The sequence below is a fragment of the Nelumbo nucifera genome, chromosome 1 (assembly GCF_055504915.1).
Source record: "Nelumbo nucifera cultivar China Antique chromosome 1, China Antique-T2T, whole genome shotgun sequence".
Classification (NCBI taxonomy): Eukaryota; Viridiplantae; Streptophyta; class Magnoliopsida; order Proteales; family Nelumbonaceae; genus Nelumbo; species Nelumbo nucifera.
In genome coordinates this window covers 1435579-1460494 of record NC_142649.1, presented here as the reverse complement: position 1 = coordinate 1460494, position 24916 = coordinate 1435579, and the positions used below count along the sequence as shown (strand labels likewise).

At 38.1% G+C, this 24916-nt stretch overlaps 1 protein-coding gene across 3 annotated transcripts in view; it reads left to right on the top strand.

The window, feature by feature from the left end:
- The window catches only part of LOC104586101 (lipase class 3 family protein), a 91840-nt gene that overhangs the window by 44570 nt on the left and 22354 nt on the right, over positions 1-24916 (top strand). For all 3 annotated transcript variants that reach the window (XM_088887677.1, XM_010243231.3, XM_010243233.2), the window contains 2 exons: positions 1291-1396; positions 6289-6443. In XM_088887677.1, coding sequence (XP_088743803.1) covers positions 1291-1396; positions 6289-6443 — 261 coding nt within the window. The remainder of the gene's footprint in view (positions 1-1290; positions 1397-6288; positions 6444-24916) is intronic.

Sequence of the window (24916 nt, the reverse complement as noted above, 5' to 3'; positions counted from 1 at the left end):
TGTTAACTCTTAACATTTTTTACACTTGTTTGTTCACTCTAAACACCTCTAATAACACTTGTATTGTGTTATTGCTGTGAGCTTGCATGTTTAGGATGGGGCACCCTTGCATCATAATGCAATATTGTTGAGCATCTTCAAGACTAAATAGCTCACTACTGCCATCTCATCCCTAATGGACTGGCTAAGACCCATGAGATAACAAAGCTATTAGTTACTCTTTGTTTTCATTAAGATCAACCCCAATGTAGAGATTATTAAACTTTGATGTGTATTCTTATACTGTCATTCCCTTTTTCCTCAAGCAATGGAATTTCTCATACAACTTCATGGTGTAATTAGTTGGTAAAAATTGATTACTCGTCTTTTCCTTAATATTGTTCCTATGTGCTGATTTTTGGTATCCCTTGATGAGATTGTTGCTCCTCAACTTACTTCCACCTTTAAAGTTCAGAGCCTTTCGGTTTTATCTTTACAAACAACACCTTTTGTTCCTTGGGCATTGGCTTCCACTCAAAATAGTTGTCCTTGCTGGCTTTTCAATCCAAATAGTCCTCTACATGCATCTTCCCATGGAAATCAACAACTTCTATCTTGATCCTACCACTATTGAGGTTTAAAGTATGTACCAACCTTTCTTCCAATCCACCATGTTCAATCCCTCTTCCATTGTTAGGGTTGTGGAAAGGATTCTCCTCCTCAACCTCAATTTCATCCTTAAGACTACATTTCGTTATGTCTAACGTTTGCGGTTAACTTCTGGAATCTCCATATCGATTCCACTCACTCTGCTTGCACAGCTGCGACAAGTCTTCAATCATACATCTCATTTTCAACATTTCACCTTGTCGAACTTGGTCCTTAACCAACTGTTAAGCTAGGTACATGTGGGCCCCACATGCTCCTGCATTATCCAAGTAGTGATTTTTTTCTTAGCAATGTACAATATCTAAATGTGGAGCATTGGTCATATACAAAGCCAGCCTAATCAACATTAGTTTATGCCTCTAAATGTAAACAACTATGATAAAAAAAGAGCAATCTTCTCCCAGGAGAGATCTTTAGATATCTAAGATTCCTCTCAGCAAATGGGGAACCCTGCAAAACCTATTTCATTGTGTTTTTTTCTTGTATCTTTTTTTGTTTTCAGATTTGACAATTTCGGATCTGGTAAGTTAATCCATTTTTTACAAATAGTATGTTGACAATCTGTATTCTATAGCTTGCCTAACAACAATTATCTTTGTCTATTTTCTTACACTTCATGTTCTAGATTCCCTTTTTTTGTAGGCGGCCTAAACTTGAAGGTGATAACTGGTGGAGAGGACATGCGGCAGCCTTTTTGAAAAATGCTAATATACCACCAGAATCACTTAGGAAAGGGCGTGTTAGTCAGGTGAGGCTTGTTCTCATGAAATTTTGTATTTTGCTTAAACAAATGCTTTCAACATTAGCCATCTGTGCCGATATTGTTGCCTCGGTTGCTACCCAAATCTTGTATGTAGGATAGATTTTCTTGTGGATTGGCCACAAATTGCGATGTACAGTTAATTCTATCTCTGCAATTCATGTACATTGGACCCTTCTCTTGGTAAAACTTGCAATTTAAGTTTCAGTTTACTAATTAGAAAAAAAAAAGGCTATAAAAGCAGGTTGTTTTTTTCCATATTACAGGGAGGTTGTTGACCAAAGACTTTCCATGTGGGGGCACAACTTGAATTTGCCCAAGTTAACATTTTACACCACTTTGGGCTCAGGTCTACGGGCTCAATCTGGGCTCATTTAAGTTGCACCCCTAGTGTTTTGAAAGCGCAAGGCACAAAAAAAGCACAAGGGCCATTTTGCACCCAAGGTGTGAGACACATGCCTTTTTGAAGCAAGACACAAAAAATGCTAAAAAGGTCAAAAATATATCAAAAAGATTCAAAAAACGCAAAATATTAAAAATATTAAACACAACATTAATTTAAAATATAAACTTAAAATTTTAAAATAAATGTTTTAAAAAACCTATAATCTCAAATTAAAATACATAAATATAACATGTAAAACCAGTGTTTAGGAAACTAGAACAAACCAGTTGGTCAAACCGATTGAACCATGACTTGAGGCCCTGGCCAGTTTAGTTACACCCCAAGAACTGTAATTGCTAAAAATCCGATGAAATTCGGCTAACCGACTGGTTTAACCGAAAAACTGATGAACCAATCCCGGTTTTATGAAGCTGCTCGGGTCTTTAAATAATTGAAATTTTAAAACATGTGTGACAAAACTTGAACCCATGACCACTTATTTTCATGTATTACATAATTACCACTAGTACACCTCTTTATTTGTGTTAATTACTTACTCTTTATTGTATATATTATTTTATTACACACATTTTAAAGAAAGTGTAAATTAAGAGACTTGAACCTGGTCATTTGCTTTAAAAATTAAGAAACTTGCCATCCATCCACCATATTTAATCATAGTAAAAGTTGCAAAATATATTATATTTAGTATTTATATGACCCGTAGTATATATACATATATGCCATGTCATCATGGTTCAACCCTGGTTGAACTTCTGACTAGTTAACCTCAGACTTTTCCAGTTCTATGCCCAGTCCGGTTCTCTGAACATTGTGTAAAACATATTTAAAATGAAAAGAAGATTATGGATGCATTTAGGGAGTTTGGGTAGAAAAGAAAATTGAAAGAAGTGCAAATGCTACTTTCATATATTTAATCCTAAAGGTGGAAGGGATGAGGGATTTCAGACCTATTACCCTGATTTCGTTTCCTTATAATTGTTAAGATGTTATCTACTAAGAGGGTCTTGCATTTGGTGGTGGGGCCAGCACAAATGGATTTTGTAGAAGGGATGCAAATCTTTGATGATAGTGTGTGGATGCAAGAATTCTAAGTGGGAAAGTAGGATTTATTTGCAAAATTGATATGGAGAAGGCATATGGTCATGTATAATGGAGTGTTTTGGAAGAAGTGCTGAGTAGAATGGGCTATAGTGAAAAGTTGAGGAGTTGAATGTTTGCATACATCTATCGGTTTCATTCTCAGTGTTTGTGAATGGAGTGTCTACAAAGCTTTTTGATTCATCTAGAGGTTTGAGACAAAGAGACCCTTTGTCTCAAATGCTCTTTGTTTTAGTGGTAGAGGTGCTCAGCAAATTGATTCACAAAGGGGTGGTGGTGGTGGGGATATTGAATGGATTTAGAGTTTGGAAGGGAAGGTGTCACCACATCATATTTGTAGTATGCAAATGTTACATTATTTTTTTTAATGATTCAATTCAAAAAGTTCTAAAGTTAAGGGCAATTTTGAAGTGTTTTGAGATGTTGGCTGGTTTGAAAATTAATTTGAGTAAGTGTGTGGTGATGTTATAACCTGAGAATAAAATGAGAAAAGAGAGGAAAAGAAGGGGAATTATGTGGAGAAAGCTGTCTTGTACAGTGGAGAACAATAAGCAAGTGAAAAAGAGAGAAAAAGTTCTCAAGGAAGAATATACAAACCATATTCTTCTCCTTGTTTACCTGCTTTGTAATTCAAAACTTTAGAACATGCAAAAGTACATAAATGCCCCTGTTAAGTGATTTTTAACAGGGGAAAATACAAAGCTATGTCTAGGGACAAAAATGCCCCTTATGGGCATGCATTTCAACACTCCCTCTCAAGCTGGAGCATATATATCATAGAGCTCCAGCTTGTTACAAATAAAATTCATCCTGGTACCACACAAGCTCTTGGTAAACAAATCTGCTAGCTGATCTTCTGACTTGACATAAGGAGTACCAACATCACCATTTGTTACTTTTTCTCTTACAGAATGACAATCAACTTCTATATGCTTGGTCATGTCATGGAAGACTGGATTGTAAGCAATATAAGTAGCAGCCTGATTATCACAGAACAACTTGATAGGCTTCCCTATAGGAATACTTATCTCTTGAAGTAGATGTTTCAGCCATATCAACTCACGGGTTGTGTGGGCTATTGCTCTATACTTGGCCTCAACACTACCCCTAGCAACTACACTTTACTTCTTACTTTTCCAAGTGATGAGATTGCCACACAAAAAGGTACAGTACCTTGTAGTAGATTTCTTGTCCATCAAGGAACATGCCCAATCTGCATCTGAATATCCTTATAAGGTTAACTCTCCCCCTTTCTTGTATAGTAATCCCCAGCCTGGAGCACCTTTCAGATATCTCAACTCTCTTATAACACCTTCCCAATAAATGACTGGGATTCTGCATGACCTGACTCAAAACCCCCACACTGAAGGAGATATCCAGACATGTGATGGTCAGATAAATCAATTTGCCAACTAATCTCCTGTACCTTCCAGATTGAATGACTCCCCCTGACTATCAGTCATTTTCACATTAGGATCCATAAGGGTCTCAACTGGTTTGGTCCCTAGAAGACCTGTCTCATCTTTCTCTGTTGGCCAGATTTTGATTGCAATAGAAAGGAAGTCCAACCACTTGAACAATGACACCATCTTCTGCACATAGCATCTTTGCATTGGACAAAGGAGACCAGCTTGAGACCAAGATATTGTCATATTCCGACTGTAGATTTACAGCACCCATCTCCAACTAATCTTCAACCAGGTCAATAAGAGATTTTCCTTGTCATAGTCCCCATAAGCTTTAACCCTTGACTTACCACATCTTCCATCTTCTTCCAGTCCAGAACCTCCTCACTTCATGTACCAGCATCTTATTCCAATCCTTCTTTCCTTCCTGAACATCAATTTACCTTTCCCAACCCCTCTTGCTACAGATATGGTCTTTCCTGAATCCTCCTCTTGATGCCTCAGCATCCTTGACTTTTTGTATTAGGTTCATCCAAGTACGTGGTAAAACCCTTTATTATATTAAAGATTAAACCCCCTCCATGCACATTCTCTTCTTTAAGGAAAACATACCAATTGTTTTCTTCCTTTATCAAAAAAACTCAAACAGAGCAATGAAGTTACCTCTGCCATTCTTCCTTCAGCCTCTTTAAAACTCTTCTAGTTCTTTCTCTTATCCTTGTGCATAGCTTCAACAACAAAGTTCTTAAACCAGACAACAGTTTCATCTCCTACCAAAAATACCCATGCTTTCTTCAGCTTCCTAATCTTCAAAGATACCTTTCCACCAACTCTGAACTCTTCAAATAAAAGACTTTTACTTCAAACTTCACCGATCGCTTCCTCATGTTAAGGATTGAGGATGAAAAAGACTTGAAATATGAGAATCTTCATGAAAAGACACAATCAAGAGCTGCTCTCATTGAAAACATGTTCAGGAGTTGGCAATATCTCAAGAATGAATCAAGGCAATGCCTAGGTGGGGTGCCTATCCGCTTTTGTTGACCCAAATGGCCAAACCACCCCATTATGTTTTAGAGCACAGGGTCATTATCTAAAATTGATAATTCCTAATTTATTAATAAATAATTGGAATGATCTTATTTCATGACTTTAAGAATATCAACTCATTTCCATTTTTTTTGTCAACAACCCCAAATGAATCCATTTCAATTTAGAATGTTGTACATTTGAATGCTACGCAAAATTGCTGAAATAAATCATTTTCATGCAGCATCCAGTATGTATGACTTTTTATTTTGAATTTATGCTATAAGTATTGCTTAATTATTTTGTGTAGTAATGATTCATGTATACTAGACTTAAGTAACTGATGGCATACCAGCCTTCATAACTTCCTTTAATTTTTCTACACAATATCCCTTTTGCCTTCAAATAATATGATCATTCTACCTTCACTGATCAGATCATGATGGCTTTTACAAACTTCCTATTTTTTAACTTAATCTTTTCCTTTTCAATACCGACTAATTGGAAATTTACTTTTTTGATTTGTATATTGCTGTCTTGGGTTCTAGTGCTTGATTTCTTCCTATTAGAAGTTACGTTCCTGATTTTATCCATTAAATTCGTATGATTTAGTTAAAAGTCAATTTTTATTTGAAAGCAATGGCCTTATTATATTTTTATTGCGTACTTTGATTTATTAGTAATTGTCCATTTTCTCTTTCCATTCTCATCAATTTCAGGTAGATCATTGTTTCATTCCTTTGATTGTTTATAAGATATTATAGATTTTGTTTAATTTATAGACTTTTGAAATTCCTTACTATTGAAGCAGTTGAGAGTTTATTCTGTTTGTTTTCTGAGATCTATCATCAACTTTCATCTTCTAACTTATAAGAGATGAATTTTGACGTGTTAGTTTCTCCATATTAGAATTTTTCTTTTATATTTTCTTTTGTCAGGCAAAGCGTGAAGCTGCATACTTTGTCGTGGTTCTGCATCATTTGAAATCAGTAGTGATTGCTGTACGTGGAACTGAGACTCCCGAAGACCTTATAACTGATGGGTTATGCAGAGAATGCTCTCTTTCAGAGGAAGATTTGGATGGACTGATTAAGTCTCTCTCTCTCTCTCTCTCTCTCTCTACTGTGCATGTCTTTGCATCACTTTTTCTGATCATGATTAACTAAACTTAGATGTATATTTCTTTAGGTTCAAGAGAACTAACATCTATTCTATATTTTTTATGGGCCGAGAAATGTGATTTGTATATTATTTCAGAAAATTGTTGTTCAAAAGTGATAATAATGTGGGACTGGTATTGAAGTAATGTTTAGATGAATTAGGGTATGAAGGAATTACAAGGTTTTTATTTGGATGTGTTAGAAGAGGTGTAGGTGATTTTTATGAAGGGATTTCAATATAGGTTAATCTGACCATTCAATGATCTTATCAATCCAAAAACTGAAGTCTTGGAATAAATTACACAAATAATCTATGCGTTAATCATGGCCTATACATTTTGTCTCTACATCCCCCTCAACCATACATCAATCATGATGAACTTGCAAAGAAGTTTAACTAGCTTGTTTTTTATAATTCCTTCTATAAAAATATCATCCAGCTGATCGTTGATCTTCGCATTTTGTAAACAATCTTCTTGAGCTTCATGTTTTTTTTTTTTTTTTTGAATAGTGTCAGGCTACTTCAATATGTTTGGGTTGGTCATGTGGCATAGGATTATGTGTGATATTAATAGCTTCCATATTGTCATACTTCATAGGATGATTTTTTTTTAACTGATAAATTTCATTTGATGATCAACATGAACACCCAAATCAACTACTATCACATGCTTTACCCATAAAAGCTGAAAAACTCCATTGACCATTGCTCTATTTTTTGCTCTAGACCTAGTCACAATTGGCTGCTTACTGCTTCTCCAAGTAATTAGGTTTCTTCCAATAAAGGTGTAGTAACTAGATGTAGACCTAATATTATTTATTGACCTAGCCTAAACACCATTGTTATACACGTCCAAATGGAAATAGCTAATGTTTAAGGAATAATAATCCTTTTCTACTAATAGCTTTAAGATATCTCTAAGTTCTTTCTATTGTTTCAAGGTATGGATCATAGGGAGCATGTTACATTGGCTCATGTTAAATTGTTAGTACATACAAAATATGAGGTATTGTCAAAGACAAATATAATCTATTAGTTCACTAGTCTCTAAAACTCTATATCGTTTAATGGATCTCCATTATAGGAGTTTTTCTTATGATTTGTATAATTGGGGAATTAACTGATCCAGCCCCAGTTTTCTTGTCTTTTGTAGAAGATCTAGTATATACTTCTTTTAAGAGATGAAGAACCCCTTTCTTGACTAGGCCACCTCAATGTCTATGAAGTATTTCAACAGCTAGAAACTGTTTGAGTTTCTGAATCTCTTCTTGAAAATTTCCAGTGAGGAGAGTATCAGCTACATACACAACCAGAGCTGTATTAGTTAAGCCAGGTTTGAAGTGATTACTTTATTCCATATATAATATATTACTTTCTTCAATAGACATACCTTCTCTGATTTGTTTGTTGATTTGATACTAGAGGAAATAACATTTGAACTTCTTATAGGTCACTATGAAAAAGCACATTCTTCATGTTGTATTGGATTATGGACAATATTAATAGCAGCCTAGTTGTCACAATACAACGTCATAGGCATTTCATACTCAATACCTAACTCTTCAAGAAGGGATCGCAGCCATACCACCTCAACCACACCATGAGCTATAGACCTATATCTCACTTCAGCACTGGAATGAGCAACAACATTCTGTTTCCTACTCCAAGACACAAGATTCCCTCCAAGAAAAGCATAATACCTTAAAGTGGACTTCCTATCATCAACACATCCAGCCTAGTTAGCACGGCGTACGCTTCTATCTTCATATGGTCATTGTCCTTCAAAAGTATAAACTGGCTTGGACACCTCTTAGGCAAGGATCCTTTCTATTGCAAGAAGGAGGGTAGTTTTGGGAGAATGCATGTATTGACTCACAATAATGATAACATAGGAAATGCTAAGACTTGTTAGACAAAGAAAGAGAAGCTTTCCTATAAGATACCAATACATGGATTTGTCTTCAAGAGGCTCACTACCCTTTGCACTAATCTTGTGATTCAACTCAATCAGTGTGCCTATAGATTTAACTCCCAATTTCCTCTAGGAGATTAGGGACATACTTCCTCTAGGAAATAAAAATGCCATGCTTATACCAGAACACCTTAGTTCCTGAGAAATACTACAATTTCACCTAAATCTTTAACTTCAAATTCATTATTGAGAAGTTTCTTAAGGGAATTAATCTCACTCGTGTCATTGCCTATCACTACAATGTCATCTACATATATGACAAAGGGTTAAGGAAGACCTAAGGTTCAAAGTATCGATATGATACGAGTTTCGGATGCATCGTATCGGTACTTAGAAATGGCTGAAAGTCTTTTTTCTTTTAGTTTTTTTTTCAAATTTTGGTTTTTTGGAAAGCTTATAACCTGTTTTTCATTATTAAAAAAAATTGGGGGTCCGAAACACTTGGAAACAGGCGTTTCGAACCGTATTGTTTTCAAAAGATACGATACGATATGCCCGATACGGGGTGTATTGTATCGATACTTTGAACCATGGGAAGACCCTTTCTTCTTAATAAATAGAGTGTGATTTGATTGAGCCTACATATAACCAAAATTTTCCAAATAAAGTCTAAACCTGTCAAACCATGCTTTGGGAGATTATTTTGGACTATATAATGCTTTCTTCAACCTACAAACTTTGTTCCATGCATTTGTATCATAAAACCCACGGGCAATTACATATAAACCTTCTCTTGCATGTCACCATTAAGAAAAGCATTCTTGATGTCCAATTGAAATAATGGCCATGAAAAATTAGCAGTAAGAGATAATAGCACTCTGATGGTATTTATCTTGGCAACCGATGCAAAGGTTTCCAAATAATAAATACCATAAGTCGATGTGTCCCTTTGCAACTAGTTGTGCACTACACTTTTTAACCGAACCACATATATTATACTTCATTGTAAATACCCATCTGTATCCAACTAGTTTCTTCCCTTCCAATTGATCCACCAACTCCCAAGTCTTATTTTTAATGAGAGCATCCATTTTCGTCTTCATTACATCTTTGCACTCAAGCACTAGTAGGGCTTCTTGCATGTTTCTAGGAATAGAGATAGTAGAAATGGATGCCAAATAGGATTTATAAGATGCTAAAAAGTGGTTATATGACAGGAACCAAGAAATGTAGTGGGTAGTGGATGCAGTGCAGTGATACTTTCCTTTGTAAACAACAATAGGAAGGTCAAGATCATTTGGTGAATGTAAAGGCTCAATGGATGTCAGTGAGGAGCCAAGAGGTAAGGTAGCAATGCAATCTAAGGATGAGGGTAATGTATCAGTAGGAAGATAAGCAATGGTATCTAAATCTGGCATCATAGAGGAAACTGGATCTGTCCTGGGCTGATCACGACCAAAATCAACCTGCCTCCACCTCTTGTGAAACACCTATAACTCCTTACATTTCTCACGATTCCCCTCACTACACTCACATTCAGTGATAGGAATAGGCAAAGGAACAATTAAAGTAAAAACATCCCTTTCACCACTCTCCCCTTTAGTAGAAACCCTAAGAAAATAAGGGACATATTCAAAGAAGATAACTTCTATAAATACAAAACAAGAAGCCGAGAAAAGAGCATAGCAACATTACCCCTTTTGGTTTTGAGCATAATCGTTAGGATCAAACTTAGAATGGTGAGGACCCAAAGTCCTTAAGAGGAATAGTAAATAGATCTTTATCATGATACAATAGGGTAAAATGGGACTTCATATCCAGAACTTGGAAAGGAATTCTATTTATGAGGTACACGGTTGTATGGATGATATCACCCTAGAAACGTAAAGGGACATTTGAATTTAGTATAATACTTCTTACAACTTCAAGGATATGTCTTTTTTTTTTTTTCTCTCATCTACTCCAATCTGCTGAGAGGTATGGGGCAAGTGCTCTAGTGAATAATCCCACACTCATTGAAGTATGAGGCTAGGGATTTAGCAAAGTACTCCTTAGCATTATCGTATATAAAAATTTTGATTCTAGCTCCAAATTGAGTGAGAACCATTTGATGGAAAGCACAGGTCAAAGTGGGAACCTAATCTCAAGTGCATATAAAATAAATCCATGAGAAATGAGAATAATCATTAACAAATGATAAGAAACACTTAGATCCCCCCATATCAAAAGTATGATAAGGCCTCCATAGTAAAAGAAATAATGTTTCTTTTATTAGTCAAATACTAAATTGATCTATAATGTTTTGCAAGTTCACAACTTTCACCTTCAGACTTAACACCTAAACTAATTCAAATAAAGCAAGAAAAAACTCCTTAAAGACACAAAAGTATAAATGACCTAATTGATTATGCCAAAGTATAATTTGACTCATAGACTAAGAAACAAAAGACCTTCCAACTCCTTAATTACTTCAAAGTAGATGCTTAAGCAAGTAGATTTCATTCCCCTCGAGGGCCAGTTCCAATCACCTTCGTTGTCATCAGATCATGAAAAACACAATGATCAGGAAAAGTCACTAAACAATTCTGATTTTGGGTAACACTAACTAAAAGTGAAGTATTAAGCTTGGGAGCATGTAGTACTGAGGAAAAGGGTAATGGCATCAAACGTCTTGATACCTACCTTGGCAGAAATAGGGAGAAGAGAGCTATCAATAATAGACACTTTGTCCCTTCCAGAGGATAGAGAATAGGTGGTGAACAAAGAGGTTAGGCTAGTCATATGGTCAAAGGCACCCCAATCTACTATCCAAAAATAATGTATTACCTAGAGTCAAAGCATGATAAGCAATAGCCTTGTATCTGAATGTGCAAATGCTAAAGTAGGAATAGGTGCCCCAATAACAGGCTGGGATGATCCAGTAATACCAGCATCATTCTTCAATTGAGTCAAAGTATCTTTTATAGCAATCAATGCCTCTAATGAAGTGGATCTAGGCCCAAAGCTAGAAGGAACATTAGTTGTAACAGCTGAATTTGCATTTACCTTCTTGATTTTAAGCCTTGTAGGCACAAGATTAGGATGGAGCTTCCAACAGTGTTTCTGGTGTGTCTCGACTTCTTGTATTAGTCAAAAAATACATCCTTTTTTTCTTCTTCACTTCCAACAGGTTTTGCTAATGGCCTATTATAGGGTGGTATTACTTCATTGTTTGATCACGGCCTTCTATCCACTATGTAAGACTCCTAGCTTTGGGGCTGTGATTTTCCTTATGTTACCCATCTCCTATTGGGATCTGGTATCTAATAGTCTTTGTTGTACATACGCCCAGCACACTCCCATAACTTAGAGAAAATTTGAAGCCCCAAGTTCTCAAGTACTACTTGGTACCATGGTTTCATGCCACACACGCTGTTCCACAAAGTTTTTCTCTACCATGTGCTTGTTGTAGACTGCTTGTGTGGCCTTTCTGAATCTGATCACGTATTCCACCAAATCCTCCTTGAACCTTTGCTCTGCATTCCTCTAGTCCGTCATGGTCAACCTCCTCTCCATTGTGAACCACTTCCCTACATGTTTTTGACCAACTTCTTACATGAAGCAATGCTTCTTGGTGCCAAATTGATAAATCACACATAAGCAAAATCAGTTTAAGATTTGGAAAATTCTCTCACATTCAAGTCTTTGTTAAGGGTGAATGGCCTGAGAAGATTTTCAAACTTGCTAATATGTTCCTATGGGCTTCCAAACTAGTTGTCATACAGTGCCACTGTTGTGGAGGGTTACAGCCAACTGGGTAGGGTTTCAAACCAATCCTCACGTAGTAGAGTTTTTGGTGTAGGGTCGACCATGGCTTACTTTGGCTGGCTTCTACTAGGGTCTACACATACTCATGTAACTCTTCTTTACTGAGAATTGGAGGGGAAAAGCCCTCATAATCCACCCAACCTACAAACTCGGCCCCTGTCACCATTAGGGTAAGTCATGACTCATGAATGGGGTTGTTGGCGTTGCCATTGCTGCTTATGTTGTCTCTTTGGCAGGTGTTGTGGTTGAAAGCACATCCAAGTAGTAATGGGTGGCTGTAAGGGTATCTTCATCTATTGCTGTTGGAAAAGCTGTCAAATTATCTCTTATTAATCTTGTTCCACTGCTGTCAAATCATCTCCAACTTGTTTTCCAATCGGGTAACATGGTCGCTGAGACCGTAGACCTTATTGGCAAGGATCACCATCATCTTCATATTTGTAACAGTGATATAGTGTCATGCTATTGATCCTCTGTTGGGTCTTTGAGGATCGGAGGCAAGTTATTTTCTGCTGAAACTCTCCCTTTTCTGGATGTCATTCCTATGATTAGATTATTCTAAATGTAGGAGGGTAAGAGGGTTAGGCTAAACTCGGTGGGGTCTGTCTGAATGATGGGGAAATGACTCTTTTGTAACCAGAGAGAGCCTGATGGAAGAAAGTGAGTAAGCTTCTTTTCCTATTGTGCCAGGAAATAATTCCCAAGAGTTCGAGATTCTATTGATTTCCTACCACATGGATTGATCAGAATCATGCCACGTGTCCTCTGAAGATTTTGGTATTTGGGTTTCCTTTACTGACGTGTGTCCTAGAGGATGTTAGCTACCATGCCCTATGTCCTTTTTGACATCGACTTGCTTCTCCTGTTTGCCATGTGGCTAATTGGCTATTCGCGCCTCGCATTAGCATATGGAGAACTATTCCAATAAAGTGGTAACAGACCACCCAAAGCAACCAAACAGCAGTTTATAGCAAAATTTTAACAACTACCTTGCAAACAAAGTAATCTATATCTATATAAATATATTAAGCTGAAATGTGTACGTAACCTGAGGAGGAAGGAAATGGAATCTAATATTATTTTTTGCCTTTTTTTTCTTGGAAATTACAAGAATGTTACTCTCTACCAATTCTCTCTCTTTTGCTTTTTTTTTTTCTTTCAAATTAGAAAAATACCACTGTCTCCTACCAACTCTCTCTCTCTTGCTATTTTTCTTTTCAAATTACAAGAATGCCACTCTCTCTCTCTTATAAATTACAAGAATGCCATCTCTCTCTCTCTCCTTATAAATTACAAGAATACCACTCTCTCTCCAACTGAGGGAGACCTCAACTCGGACTTCTGAGCTCAAGCCGAGCTCGAACTTCTGAGCTCAAGCCGAGCTCGAACTTCTGAGCTCAAGCTCAAGTCTCTAATTCGAATCGAGCTCGAGCTAGACGACACCTCGACCACTGAGGGAGACATCGGCTCGGCACCTCGATCACTGAGGGAGATCTCGGCTCAACACCTCGACAACTGAGGGAGGCCTCAGCTCAGCACCTTGTCAACTAAGGAAGACCTTAGCTCGACACCTTGCCTACTAGGGAAACCTCAGCTTGACACTTCAGTAGCTGAGGGAGACCTCGGTTTGGCACCTCAACAACTGAGGGAGACTTCATCTTGGAACCTTGGCTGCTTGAGACCTGCAATCAAAGGTAGTCAAGCTTGAACTTCCGAGCTTTTGACTCGAGCCAAGCTCGAGCTCGAGCTCAAGTCTCTAATTCGAATTGAGCTCGAGCCTGATAATTTATGAGCTCAATTCTCTCTCTTTTTCTTATAAATTACAAGAATGCCATCTCTCTCTCCTTATAAATTACAAGAATGCCACATTCTCTCCAACTGAGGGAGACTTCAACACGACATCTCAGCTATTAGGGGACTTGCAATTAAAGGTAGTCGAGTTCGAGCCTAGCCGAGCTCGAACTTTTGAGCTCAAGCTTAAGTCTCTAATTTGAATCGAGCTCGAACTTTTGAGCTCAAGCTCAAGTCTCTAATTCAAATCGAGCTCGAGCTAGATGGCATCTTGACCCCTGAGGGAGACCTCGGCTCGACACCTCGGTCACTAAGGGAGATCTCGACTTAGCACCTCGACAACTGAGGGAGACCTCAACATGGCATCTTGTCAACTAAGGGAGACCTTAGCTCGACACCTCGCCTGCTAAGGAAACCTTAGCTCAACACTTCAGTAGTTGAGGGAGACCTCAGTTTGGCACCTCGGCAATTGAAGGGGACCTCGACTCGGAACCTCGGCTGCTTGAGACCTGCAATCAAAGGTAGCCAAGATCGAACTTCCGAGCTTTTGACTCAAGTCGAGCTTGAGCTCGAACTCAAGTCTCTAATTAGAATCGAGCTCGAGCCTAATAGTTTATGAGTGAGCCCTTGCAACACAGGCCCCCTTCGCTAGTATCTCCTTGAAAGGGCTTATAAAATCAGAAAATAAGATGCCAAACTTTATCCAAAAGTCTAACCAGAACAGCCAATAGAAACAACAGTAATTAACCAACAGTTTCTACACCTGCCCAGAAAAGGAAACTTTAGCCGTTAGCCAACCCAAGAAATAGATCAAAACCTTCTCAAAATTTATCCAATCCAAACCAGCGAAATAGGATTAACAAAACTCCTATGAGTGATCCTAGATCTAGAGATTTATAAGATCCATTGCTTCTCCCAAGAACACACTAGTTCAGGTGGCGTAAAAACCCAAAAAACAGGATCTGGCTAATTAAAACAGCCCAAAAGAGTAATATCAGCTAAAGAAAAAGGGAGCCACAACCATAAATCCACACCTTAACAGCAGAAGAAATAAAGAGTATAAAAATCTCTCACAAGTAAATCAGATCCTGACCTGCTCTGATACGATGTTCATTGGCTTTTAGGAAACAATACCAAGCTCCCCATTGATCTAAATGAGCTCTCACACTTTATCTCACCACCATATTTTGTTTTCTACTTCTCCGAGTCACTAGATTTCTACACTGTAAGGTTCAATAGCAAAAAGTGGAGCACTGATCATCAATAAACTTGCCCATTAAGCTGCTTATAGAACTGTAGTGGATTAGCTATGGGATTATTTGGGCCTGTTATGGGCCTTTTCCGGCTTTTATACTTGTTTTATATTTACTCATAGGGCAGTAGGGTATTTTAGTCTCTTTACAAATTTTAAACACTCTCTCATATATAGTATAATTGATTGAGGCGGATCACTATATTACCAGAGTAAAGAAAAGAGTATCCTCAAAGAAGATAACATTTAAAGTAACATACTATTTGCTAGTGGAAGCACACCCCAAGAAGATTCCTTTGACAGTTCTAGGATCAAGGTTGGAATGGTGTAGACCCAACACATGAATAAAGCACACACAACCTAGGAGGTATTGGGCATTATTGAAAACTTAAATGGAAGAACATGTTGAAATTGAAAACTAAAGATATTAAAGGAAGAGTAAAAACTATAATAAATAGTTAATCTAGTGTAAGGTGATAAAATAATTTTTAAGTTTATTAAAAGTTAAAAATAATGAAAATTAAATAAATAGTTAATTAATCAAAATATTTTATCTTTTAGTCTAAGTATATACAAATTCTATAATAAATGACATAAAATTTAGGTTGATCAGTTTGGGTTCACATTTTCTACAAATTTAGAGTGATCCGAATGAAATGTGAACACACCAATATTTTTATCAAAAATTAAGTTGTGATATTTTGCATTTTTTAAAAAAAATGGCATCGAGGTTTTTGCATAGGTCAAAGGAAAGTATAGATTGGTCAAAGTTAAGTGATGCAACCATTAATCTAAGATAATTATTTATTGATATAGAAAATTCAAGGAGATTAATATATTTTAATAACTTAATTAACCTAATTAAAATCTTCTTTTGATGATTTGATGAAAGTGTTATTGATCAAAAAAAAAATAACCTAATTAAACAAATTAAGTTAGTTGATGGAAGGTTTTAGCATAGGCCAAAGTAAAGGGCAGTGGCGGAATTAGGATTTTCTTTTGGAGGGGGGCCAAAATGTAATAAACATGGATAGGGGGTCAATATTTAGTAATTATAGGTAGGGGGACCAAAATATAGGTAAAGTTAAAATGGGTATTGTAGGGATTTTCAAGGCATAGGGGGGGGGGCATGGCCCCCCCTTTGCCACCCCTGGCTCCGCCCTTGGTAAAGGGTAAGTTGGTCAAACTACAGGAGAAGCTTAAGTAGTTTTCTCATAAATATAAGTTAATTGAAGTAATTTAGCCATTAATCTAAGTTACTAAAATTTAACAAAAGTTAAAAACACAAACATTAATCCATTAATCCATGATAATTATTTGTTCATATAATAAATTGAAGGACATTAATGTATTTTATTCACTTAACCAATCTAATTAAAGTAATTAATCTAGTTGAGAGGAAGTTTTTGCATATGTCAAAGTAGAGTGAAGGTTAATCAGGGAGGGTTTAAATTATTTTCCCATAGACATTAAACTAATTAACTGAGATAAGGGTTAACAACTATATAACCAATTAATATAAACTTCATTTATTAGTAAAGAAACATTGTTGGGTAAACTACATTAGAATTACTTATATGCCATACATCTCATGGCTATTAATGGATCTGGTGTTTTCTTGGATGCTTGAAAGTCCCCTCAAGTGCCTCAAAGCCTGTTTTTGCAAGAAACTGGTGATTGCATCAACTTAACTAATGCATCTTGTGAAGCAAATAAGAGGTAATAAGTATTATCCAAATGGAAGCATGATCTGAGATAATCATGCGACTTCATTCTCAAAAACCCCTCAAAACTCAATAGCACAGGTGGGCTCATTCTCACGGCAATAGATGAAAACAAATATTTCATATAAAAATCACCTTGGTTAGATTCAAGCTAATTATCATAAGAGTTTATTTGAATCATAATAAATACTTTGGCTGAAATCATTTGAAACTATGTAACTCACCTGTCATTAATACCTAGAATGACGAGGAAGCAAGATTTATTCAGAGCTGACCAACATTTGTAAGGACTAAGGAGAATTGGACTCCCTGTTGTGGCCTTTGAACTACGTTTGATGCTGTTGATGGTATTGGGTTAAAGAGTTGCAATGGTTTTGAGGCTGTTGGTTACCAATGAAGTAATGGTTCAAGTAGGGGATTGCTAGTGACAATCTACGACGATGGCATTGCTACAGTCTTTGCCTCTTCTTGTCACTAGGGGTGGATTCGAGTCAAGACGAGTCGAGCTGAATACTTGGCTATTTGAGTTCGGCTTGTAGGAATAGTATCAAGCTCGAGCTCGAGCTCGAGCTCGAGTTCGATTTGAGATAGAGACTTGAATTCGAGCTCGACTCGGTTCATAGCTCGCAAGTTCAAGCTCAACCCGACTTGAGCTCGACTATAAGTCAAGTGTTTTTTTTGAAAAATAAAAATTATATGTATAAAATTATTTTTTAGACAAAAAATTAAGAATTATAAAAATTATTTATTGTTATACATAAAAATAAAAAAATATATTAATAAAAATATTAATATATAATAAAATTATTTATTATATCGGGCTCGAAGCTCGGTTTAAACCGAGCCGAGCTTGAATAACTCGTGAAAGGCTCGGCTCATGGCCACCCTTATTTGCCACTCTTGGTTGGTGATGGAAGAGAAGAGACTCTCCATTAAAAAAACGATTGAAACCATTTTGGAAAAGTTCCTTCACCTATACATAGCTGGTTTTTGATAAGCTTTCCTTTGTTTTTACTATGGAGAATTCTTGAGATTGGTTGAGTGACATGTTGGGAGGGGCATAATGGGAGGGCTGAGGAGGAATGGAGAAAGGAGAGAGAATTAAGGAGGAAGCATGAAAGTGGGAAGGGAGAAAGAAGAGCGCAAAAACAATGAGGTGCATTTGTAGTCCATTGAATAACTTCTATCAACTGTTTATTTTTTCTCTCTAAAAATCTCTAGCATTGAAAATTAAGATGATCCAATCAGTAATGCCACAAATAGATTATGGATTTATTAGGACATTGACTACTTGACTTATATGATTGCCATGCTGATGGTTGAAATGAATAATTTGGCTAGAGACAATTACCTTCATCCACATCTTCCTCGTTTCCAAATCTTGGAACACATGCTAACAAAAAAAAAAAAAAAATCTTGGAATACATAGCAATTGGGGGGAAAATAAGTTTTCCATAAATTAATAGATAATTGGGGTACATGAAGAATAGGCTTCTAGAGATTGAGGAGAGAGATATTTAAGCAATTCTAACCTTATCTTTCCAAACAAGAGATGTTATGATGAACAAAGAGTGACCAGGTGGCGTGTGGATTAGGTCAGTCCGGCAGGATGAGTAATGGTTGATTGGGCCAATTGAGGCATTCAAGGCTTAGGTTTGTGGCAGGAGTGTTGCAAAAATTGGAGTGGGGAAGGACCTGTATGGTGGAGCCAAGGCTTTTAGAGGTGGACTGAACAATTTTTACTTTTTATTTTTTTAAATGGGGTGGGTTTTGGATCCAATTTTGTGGAATCAGGTCAGGACATGATCCCAGTTTTTACTTTTTAAGAAGCAAAAATTTGAAGCTTCCATAGTTCCTGTTCCCAAAGGCGGTGAGTTCTATGGAGATGAGAAGCACTATGCCGTTTTGCAGGGGAACCTCCGGGCTCTGGCAGGAGATGAGGTATTTAGTTATACACGGCTTTCCTGTAGTATTTTGATACTTTCTTTAGCTTGCATACTACTTTTGAGTTTGATTCTTTGTCACCGCCTCTTTCTATCCCCCCAACCAGCACTGACTGGAATTAAGTGACGGGACCACCATTGTCTGGTAAACCCTTGAGTAACATGTGTAACTCAAGAAAGGTTGCATAGGCCGACAAATGTGCTATGTAAGGGCAATTGGGAAGCTGATTCAGTATTTAGGAAACATAAGGACTTAATATATCATGCTCTCAAAAGCTGCTTCGCTTGGGGAAGGAATCTGAAATTCCACCTTTCAAATAGGATTGTTTTAATGTTGAAAAGTCAACAGGGTCCAGCTTATAGATTGCCCTGTCCAAGATTGTACTGGAAACTCTGTTGTTTTCGTTCAAATTTGAAAAATAAGTGGGCTGTGGTGGTTGAGAAGTGAAGATCTCTTGCTAGGATTGTCAGGGTTTGGGTTCTCCCCTAACAGCTCGCTCAATGGAGAGGATTCTAAGGAAGGAGAAACCTTCGGTTCTTTTCTTGATGGAGATGAAATGTAGTCTAGTAGAGTGTCAGAAGCTTAGAAATATCAGGGACTGGGACTGCTGGGGGGTTGATTTAGTTGGCCTTTCTGGTGGGTTAGCTCTATTTTGGAATTCAAATATCAATCTTGAAATAATAATTGTTAGCAAGAATGTAATTCACTCGAGGTTGACTGATGAAAACAGTAGAGTTTGGTACTGCTCCTTTTGTTATGGGGAGCCAAACAGGACCAGAAGATTCATCTTCTTGGACTACTGGAAGCAAATTGCAAAAAGAACCTCGTGTCCGTGGCTGTGTATTGGTGATCTGAATTTAATCCTAAAGAAAGAAGAGACATGTGGAGGCAGAGAGCCTAGACAGGGGGAGATTCTGAGGAACTTCAGATGTTTTGCTGAAATGGGGTTAATAAATATTAAGAGTATTGGACCAAAGTTTACAGGGTCCATTAGAAGAGAAGGGGATGGATTAGTGAGGGAAGTCTTGGACCAGGGTCTGGCAAACTCATCCTGGTTTGAAATCTTTCCAGAAGCAATTATTTTTAACCTCCCTCTGAGTGGGTCTGATCACCTTCCAATAGTTTTAGAAACTAACCCAGTGTCAGCAAAATACTATAGGCCTTTCCGATTTGAGGAGATGTGGGCCATCCATGAGGACTGTAAGCAAGGTGGGGGAACCTATCAGGAAATGTTTAGTAAAAAGTGTAGATGGTTGAGGTCTGAATTAAAAAAAGTGGAACAAAACCACCTTTGGTCACCTAGAGAAGAGGATAGAAGAAGCCCAATGTGAATTGGACTCTACCCTCCGAGCTACTGGGAAAGATTTCTCTCTGGATGAGGTCAAGAAAAGTGAAGAAAAGTTAAGTCTCTTAAGATCTTCTGGGAGCAAAAGGCTAGATGCAAGTGGCTGCTAGTCGGGGATAAGGATACTAGTTTCTTTCACCAGTCAACTCTCAGTAAAAGGGCCAGGAATAGCCTAAGAATCAAATAAGCAGATGGAGGATGGGAAGATGACAGTAACAAAATAGTGGACACCTTTAAATATTACTTTTCCCATTTGTTCACTACCTCAAACCCTTTAAATGTGGAAGAGGTCTTAGAGTATGTTGACTACCAGCTTGGGGAGGAGGAGGCTATAGATCTAGAGAGAGAAATCTTTGAGGAAGAAATTGTGGAAGCTCTCTTTCAAATGAATCCAAGGAAGGCCCCTGGGCCAGATGGGCTGCCAAACTTCTTTTACCAAAAACTATGGGATGTGGTTGGTAAAGACTTAAATCTCACCTTCATAACCTTAATCCCCAAAAGTGACCATCCTGAAGAACTCAGCCAATTCAGACCAATTAGTCTTTGCAACACAATTTACAAGAGCAAATAGACTATGTTTGCTGGAATACAGTTGCCGAAGGAGAAGAGCAGAAGAAGAAGGAGAGGAAGATTTGAGAATGGCGGCAAATGAATCTCTCAGCCAGCCCAACTCTATTATAAATAAGTGTATTACACAATGTTACATAAATAGACTAGAATGCCCCTGATTAGTGATGGGACACCTAGACAAATAAAACACTAAATAAGATTAGGCCCAATAACTAAGGCCCAACAACTAATGACTTAAGACCCAACAAAGATAAGCATACATATTAAGACAGCCGAACCAACACTCCCCCTCAAGCTAAGCATGGATATCAATCATGTTTAGCTTGCCAAGTAAGTCCACGAATTTTATTGAAGCTAGCCCTTTAGTTAAAACATTTGCGATCTGCATCTCAGAGGGAGTATAAGGAATGCAGAGTTCTCCTGAGACTATTCTTTCTCTGACAAAGTGGCGGTCTATCTCAATATGTTTCATTCTATCATGTTGCACTGGGTTATTTGCAATGTTGATGGCAGCCTTGTTGTCACAGTACAACCTGAGAGGGTACTCGATCCTTATTCCAAGTTCACCAAGAAGGATCTTAAGCCACAGAAGTTCAGCAACACCATGAGCCATAGCTTGATATTCAGCCTCTACACTTGATCTAGCCAACACATTTTGTGTTTTACTCCTCCATGTAACTAGATTTCCTCCAACAAAGGTGCAGTACCCGGAAGTGGACTTCCTGTCCCCAACAGAACCAGCCCAACCTGCATTAGTATATGCTTCAACTTAAATTTTATTGTGTTTTCTGAACAAAATCCCTTTCCCTGGGCAAGTCTTCAAATATCTGAGAATCCTTTCCACAGCTCTCATGTGAGGGATTTTAGGAGAGTGCATGAACTGACTGACAACATGTACAACATAAGCAATATCAGGGCGAGTGAGGGACAGATAAATCAACTTCCCCACCAGCAATATCAAGGTAGTCCTCTCCTACTGATTCCTGTAGACCATGGTTTTGCTCTATTGGAGTATCTGCTGGCCTACACGCCATCATACCTGTCTCTTGTAGAAGATCAAGGACATATTTCCGGTGACATATATAGATGCCCTCTTTTGACCTAGCAACTTCAATCCCAAGGAAGTATCTCAGCTGGCCCAGGTCTTTGATCTCAAATTTAGCAGCCAAGAACACCTTTAGTCTTTTAATCTCTTCCTGATCATCCCTTGTAATCACCATATCATCCACATAGACAATAAGTGCTGTAAGTTTGCCATTTTTCTTCCTTATGAACAAGGTATGATCTGCCCCACTTTGAGTGTAACCCCCTTTCTTCATGGCCCCACAAAGCTTCTCAAACCAAGCTCTAGGAGACTGCTTAAGACCATATAATGCTTTTCTCAGTCTGCACACCTTCCTGCCAAACCTATAACCTGGTGGAGGATCCATGAATACCTCTTCATGTAGGTCGCCATTTAGGAAAGCATTCTTCACATCCAACTGATGTAGCTCCCATGAGAAGTTTGCAACTAATGACAATAGAACTCGGATTGTATTGAGTTTTGCTACTGGAGCAAAGGTTTCTTTGTAGTCGATCCCTTCTTTTTGAGTAAACCCTTTTGCTACAAGTCTAGCCTTGTACCTTTCAATGGACCCGTCCTCCCTATGCTTAACAGTGAACACCCACTTGCATCCAACAGTGCTTTTCCCTTCCGATAGATCCACTAATTCCCAAGTCCGTGTTTTCATTAAGGCTTTCATTTCTTCGTTCATAGCCTCTTTCCATCTTGGGTCGGACACTGCCTCTGAATACCTAGTAGGGACATGCACAGAAGAAAGAGCAGATACAAAAGAACAATAGCGAGGAGACAAATGTGAGTAAGACACAAAATCAGCAATGGGGTGTCGGATAGTACAAGAACGGGTAGGCTTACGAAGGGCAATAGGAAGATCCAAGTCAGAGGGATGTGTGATAGGATGACCTGGAGTTGCTGAGACAGGTTGATCCGAGTCCAATTGGTTGCTGTCATGAGTTAGAGGACCCCTTTTCCTTCTATTGTAGGTGATTCTTATATCTTTTTGTTGCCTGCTGGAGTCTTCTGTAACATCTGCAACATCACGAGTAGTAGCTGGTACAATGGGAGCCTCACTAGATTCACCTGGGATACCACAACTAGGAGGATCAGGAGGAGAAGATGGAAGGTCCGAGGCTGAAAGAGGCACAAAGAAGGAGGGAACAGAAGAATCCTCTTCCATCCCGCTAGTCTCCCCTTGAAGAGGATTCTGGGAAGAATGAAAATAGGATTGAGACTCAAAAAACACCACATCCTTTGTGACATATTTTTTCTTGGTGACTGGATCATAACACTTGTAACCCTTCTGTGTAGGAGAGTACCTCAAAAAGATTCCTTTCGTAGCCCTAGGATCCAATTTGGTCTTCTTTGGATCCTTTACATGTATAAAGCATACACAACCGAAGACTCTCGGTGGAAGAGAAAAGTCTGGAAGATGAGGGCAAAGGACAGAGAAAGGAGTTTTCATCCACAATACCTTGGATGGCATTCGATTTATCAAATATGATGCAGTAAGGACTGCTTGAGACCAATAGTGTTTGGGAACCTTGTGCTGAAATAGTAAGGCTCGGGCAGTCTCCAATAGGTGTCTATTTTTGCGCTCAACAACCCCATTCTATTGGGGGGTACTAGCACAAGATGATTGATGGATCATTCCAGCATCCTCCATAAACAGGTTCAAGGATCTTTCAAAATATTCAGCAGCATTATCTGACCTGAATTGTTTAATTTTCTTGCCAAATTGTGTTTCAATCATTTTGTAAAATTCCATGGTTACCCGTGGCACTTCATCGCGTCCTTTTAACAAGTAGATCCATGTGCATCGTGAGTAGTGATCAATAAAACTGATAAAGTACCAAAAGCCATCAACAGAAATAAGGGGTGAAGGGCCCCAAACATCAGAGTGGATTAATCGAAAGGAGCTTGAATTTCATTACTAGAAATTGGATAAACAGTTCTACATTGTTTTGATAGCTGACATACTTCACAAACTAACTTTTGACTTGAAACACCTTTGAATAATTCCGGAAACAACACTTCTAATGATGAAAAAGGTAAATGACCTAGCCTAGCATGCCACAAATGTAACCGAGCTGATGTCTGCATCAAGGTAGTAGAGACCTCCACACTCATGACCACTCCCAATCGTTCTCTTCGTCAATCTGTCCTAAAAGACACAATGAGTAGGAAAAAAGTTATGCTACAATTCAAATTCTTGGTAAGCTTTGAAACAGATAAGAGATTTGAAGAAAGATTGGGAACATGCAGAACAGATTTGAGTGAGAGGTCCTTGCTTAGGTCAACCACCCCTTTCCCAGAGATGGTAGAGAGAGAACCATCAGCAACCCTCATCTTATCTTGGCCAGACAATAATTGATAGGAAGAAAATAGAGAAGACATATGTGTCATGTGGTCAGTTGCACCAGAATCAATAATCCAAGAGGCATGACCAATAGAACTAGTTGCACTAAGAGCAGAGACAATATCTAATCTGGCAAGAGAGGTGGAAGCAAGAGAATTGGTCCTTAGATGAGCTAGTGCCCGGCTAAGTACCTCTACCTCATCAGCAGTGAAACCCGAGGAACCGTGTCTGGAGGAATTAGAAATTTGTCCCATGGGGGAAGAAGTAACTGTGGATGAGTGTTTTGAGCTATCATTACTGTGACTAGCAACCAGATTCCCACTTGCAGCTTGACCCTTCTGATGCTTCTTATCTTTCCTCAAAGCAGCTGGTTTCAGATGTGGATAGAGAACCCAACAAGTCTCTTTCACATGCCTTTCTCCTCCACAGTGGGTGCACTTCAGATGCCTCTTGTCCGAGTACTTATTCCCTTTCTGATTTGTAGAAATTAGGGCCGAATGTTCAACAGGCTGCTCAGCTGGCTTAATTTGAGTATCAACTTGCATCTTTTTTCTTCTAACCTCTTCATTCCTCACGAGGTAATGGACATGATGTAAGTCTGGCATTTCATCCCTTCCCAGAATTTGGGACCTTATGCTCTCATA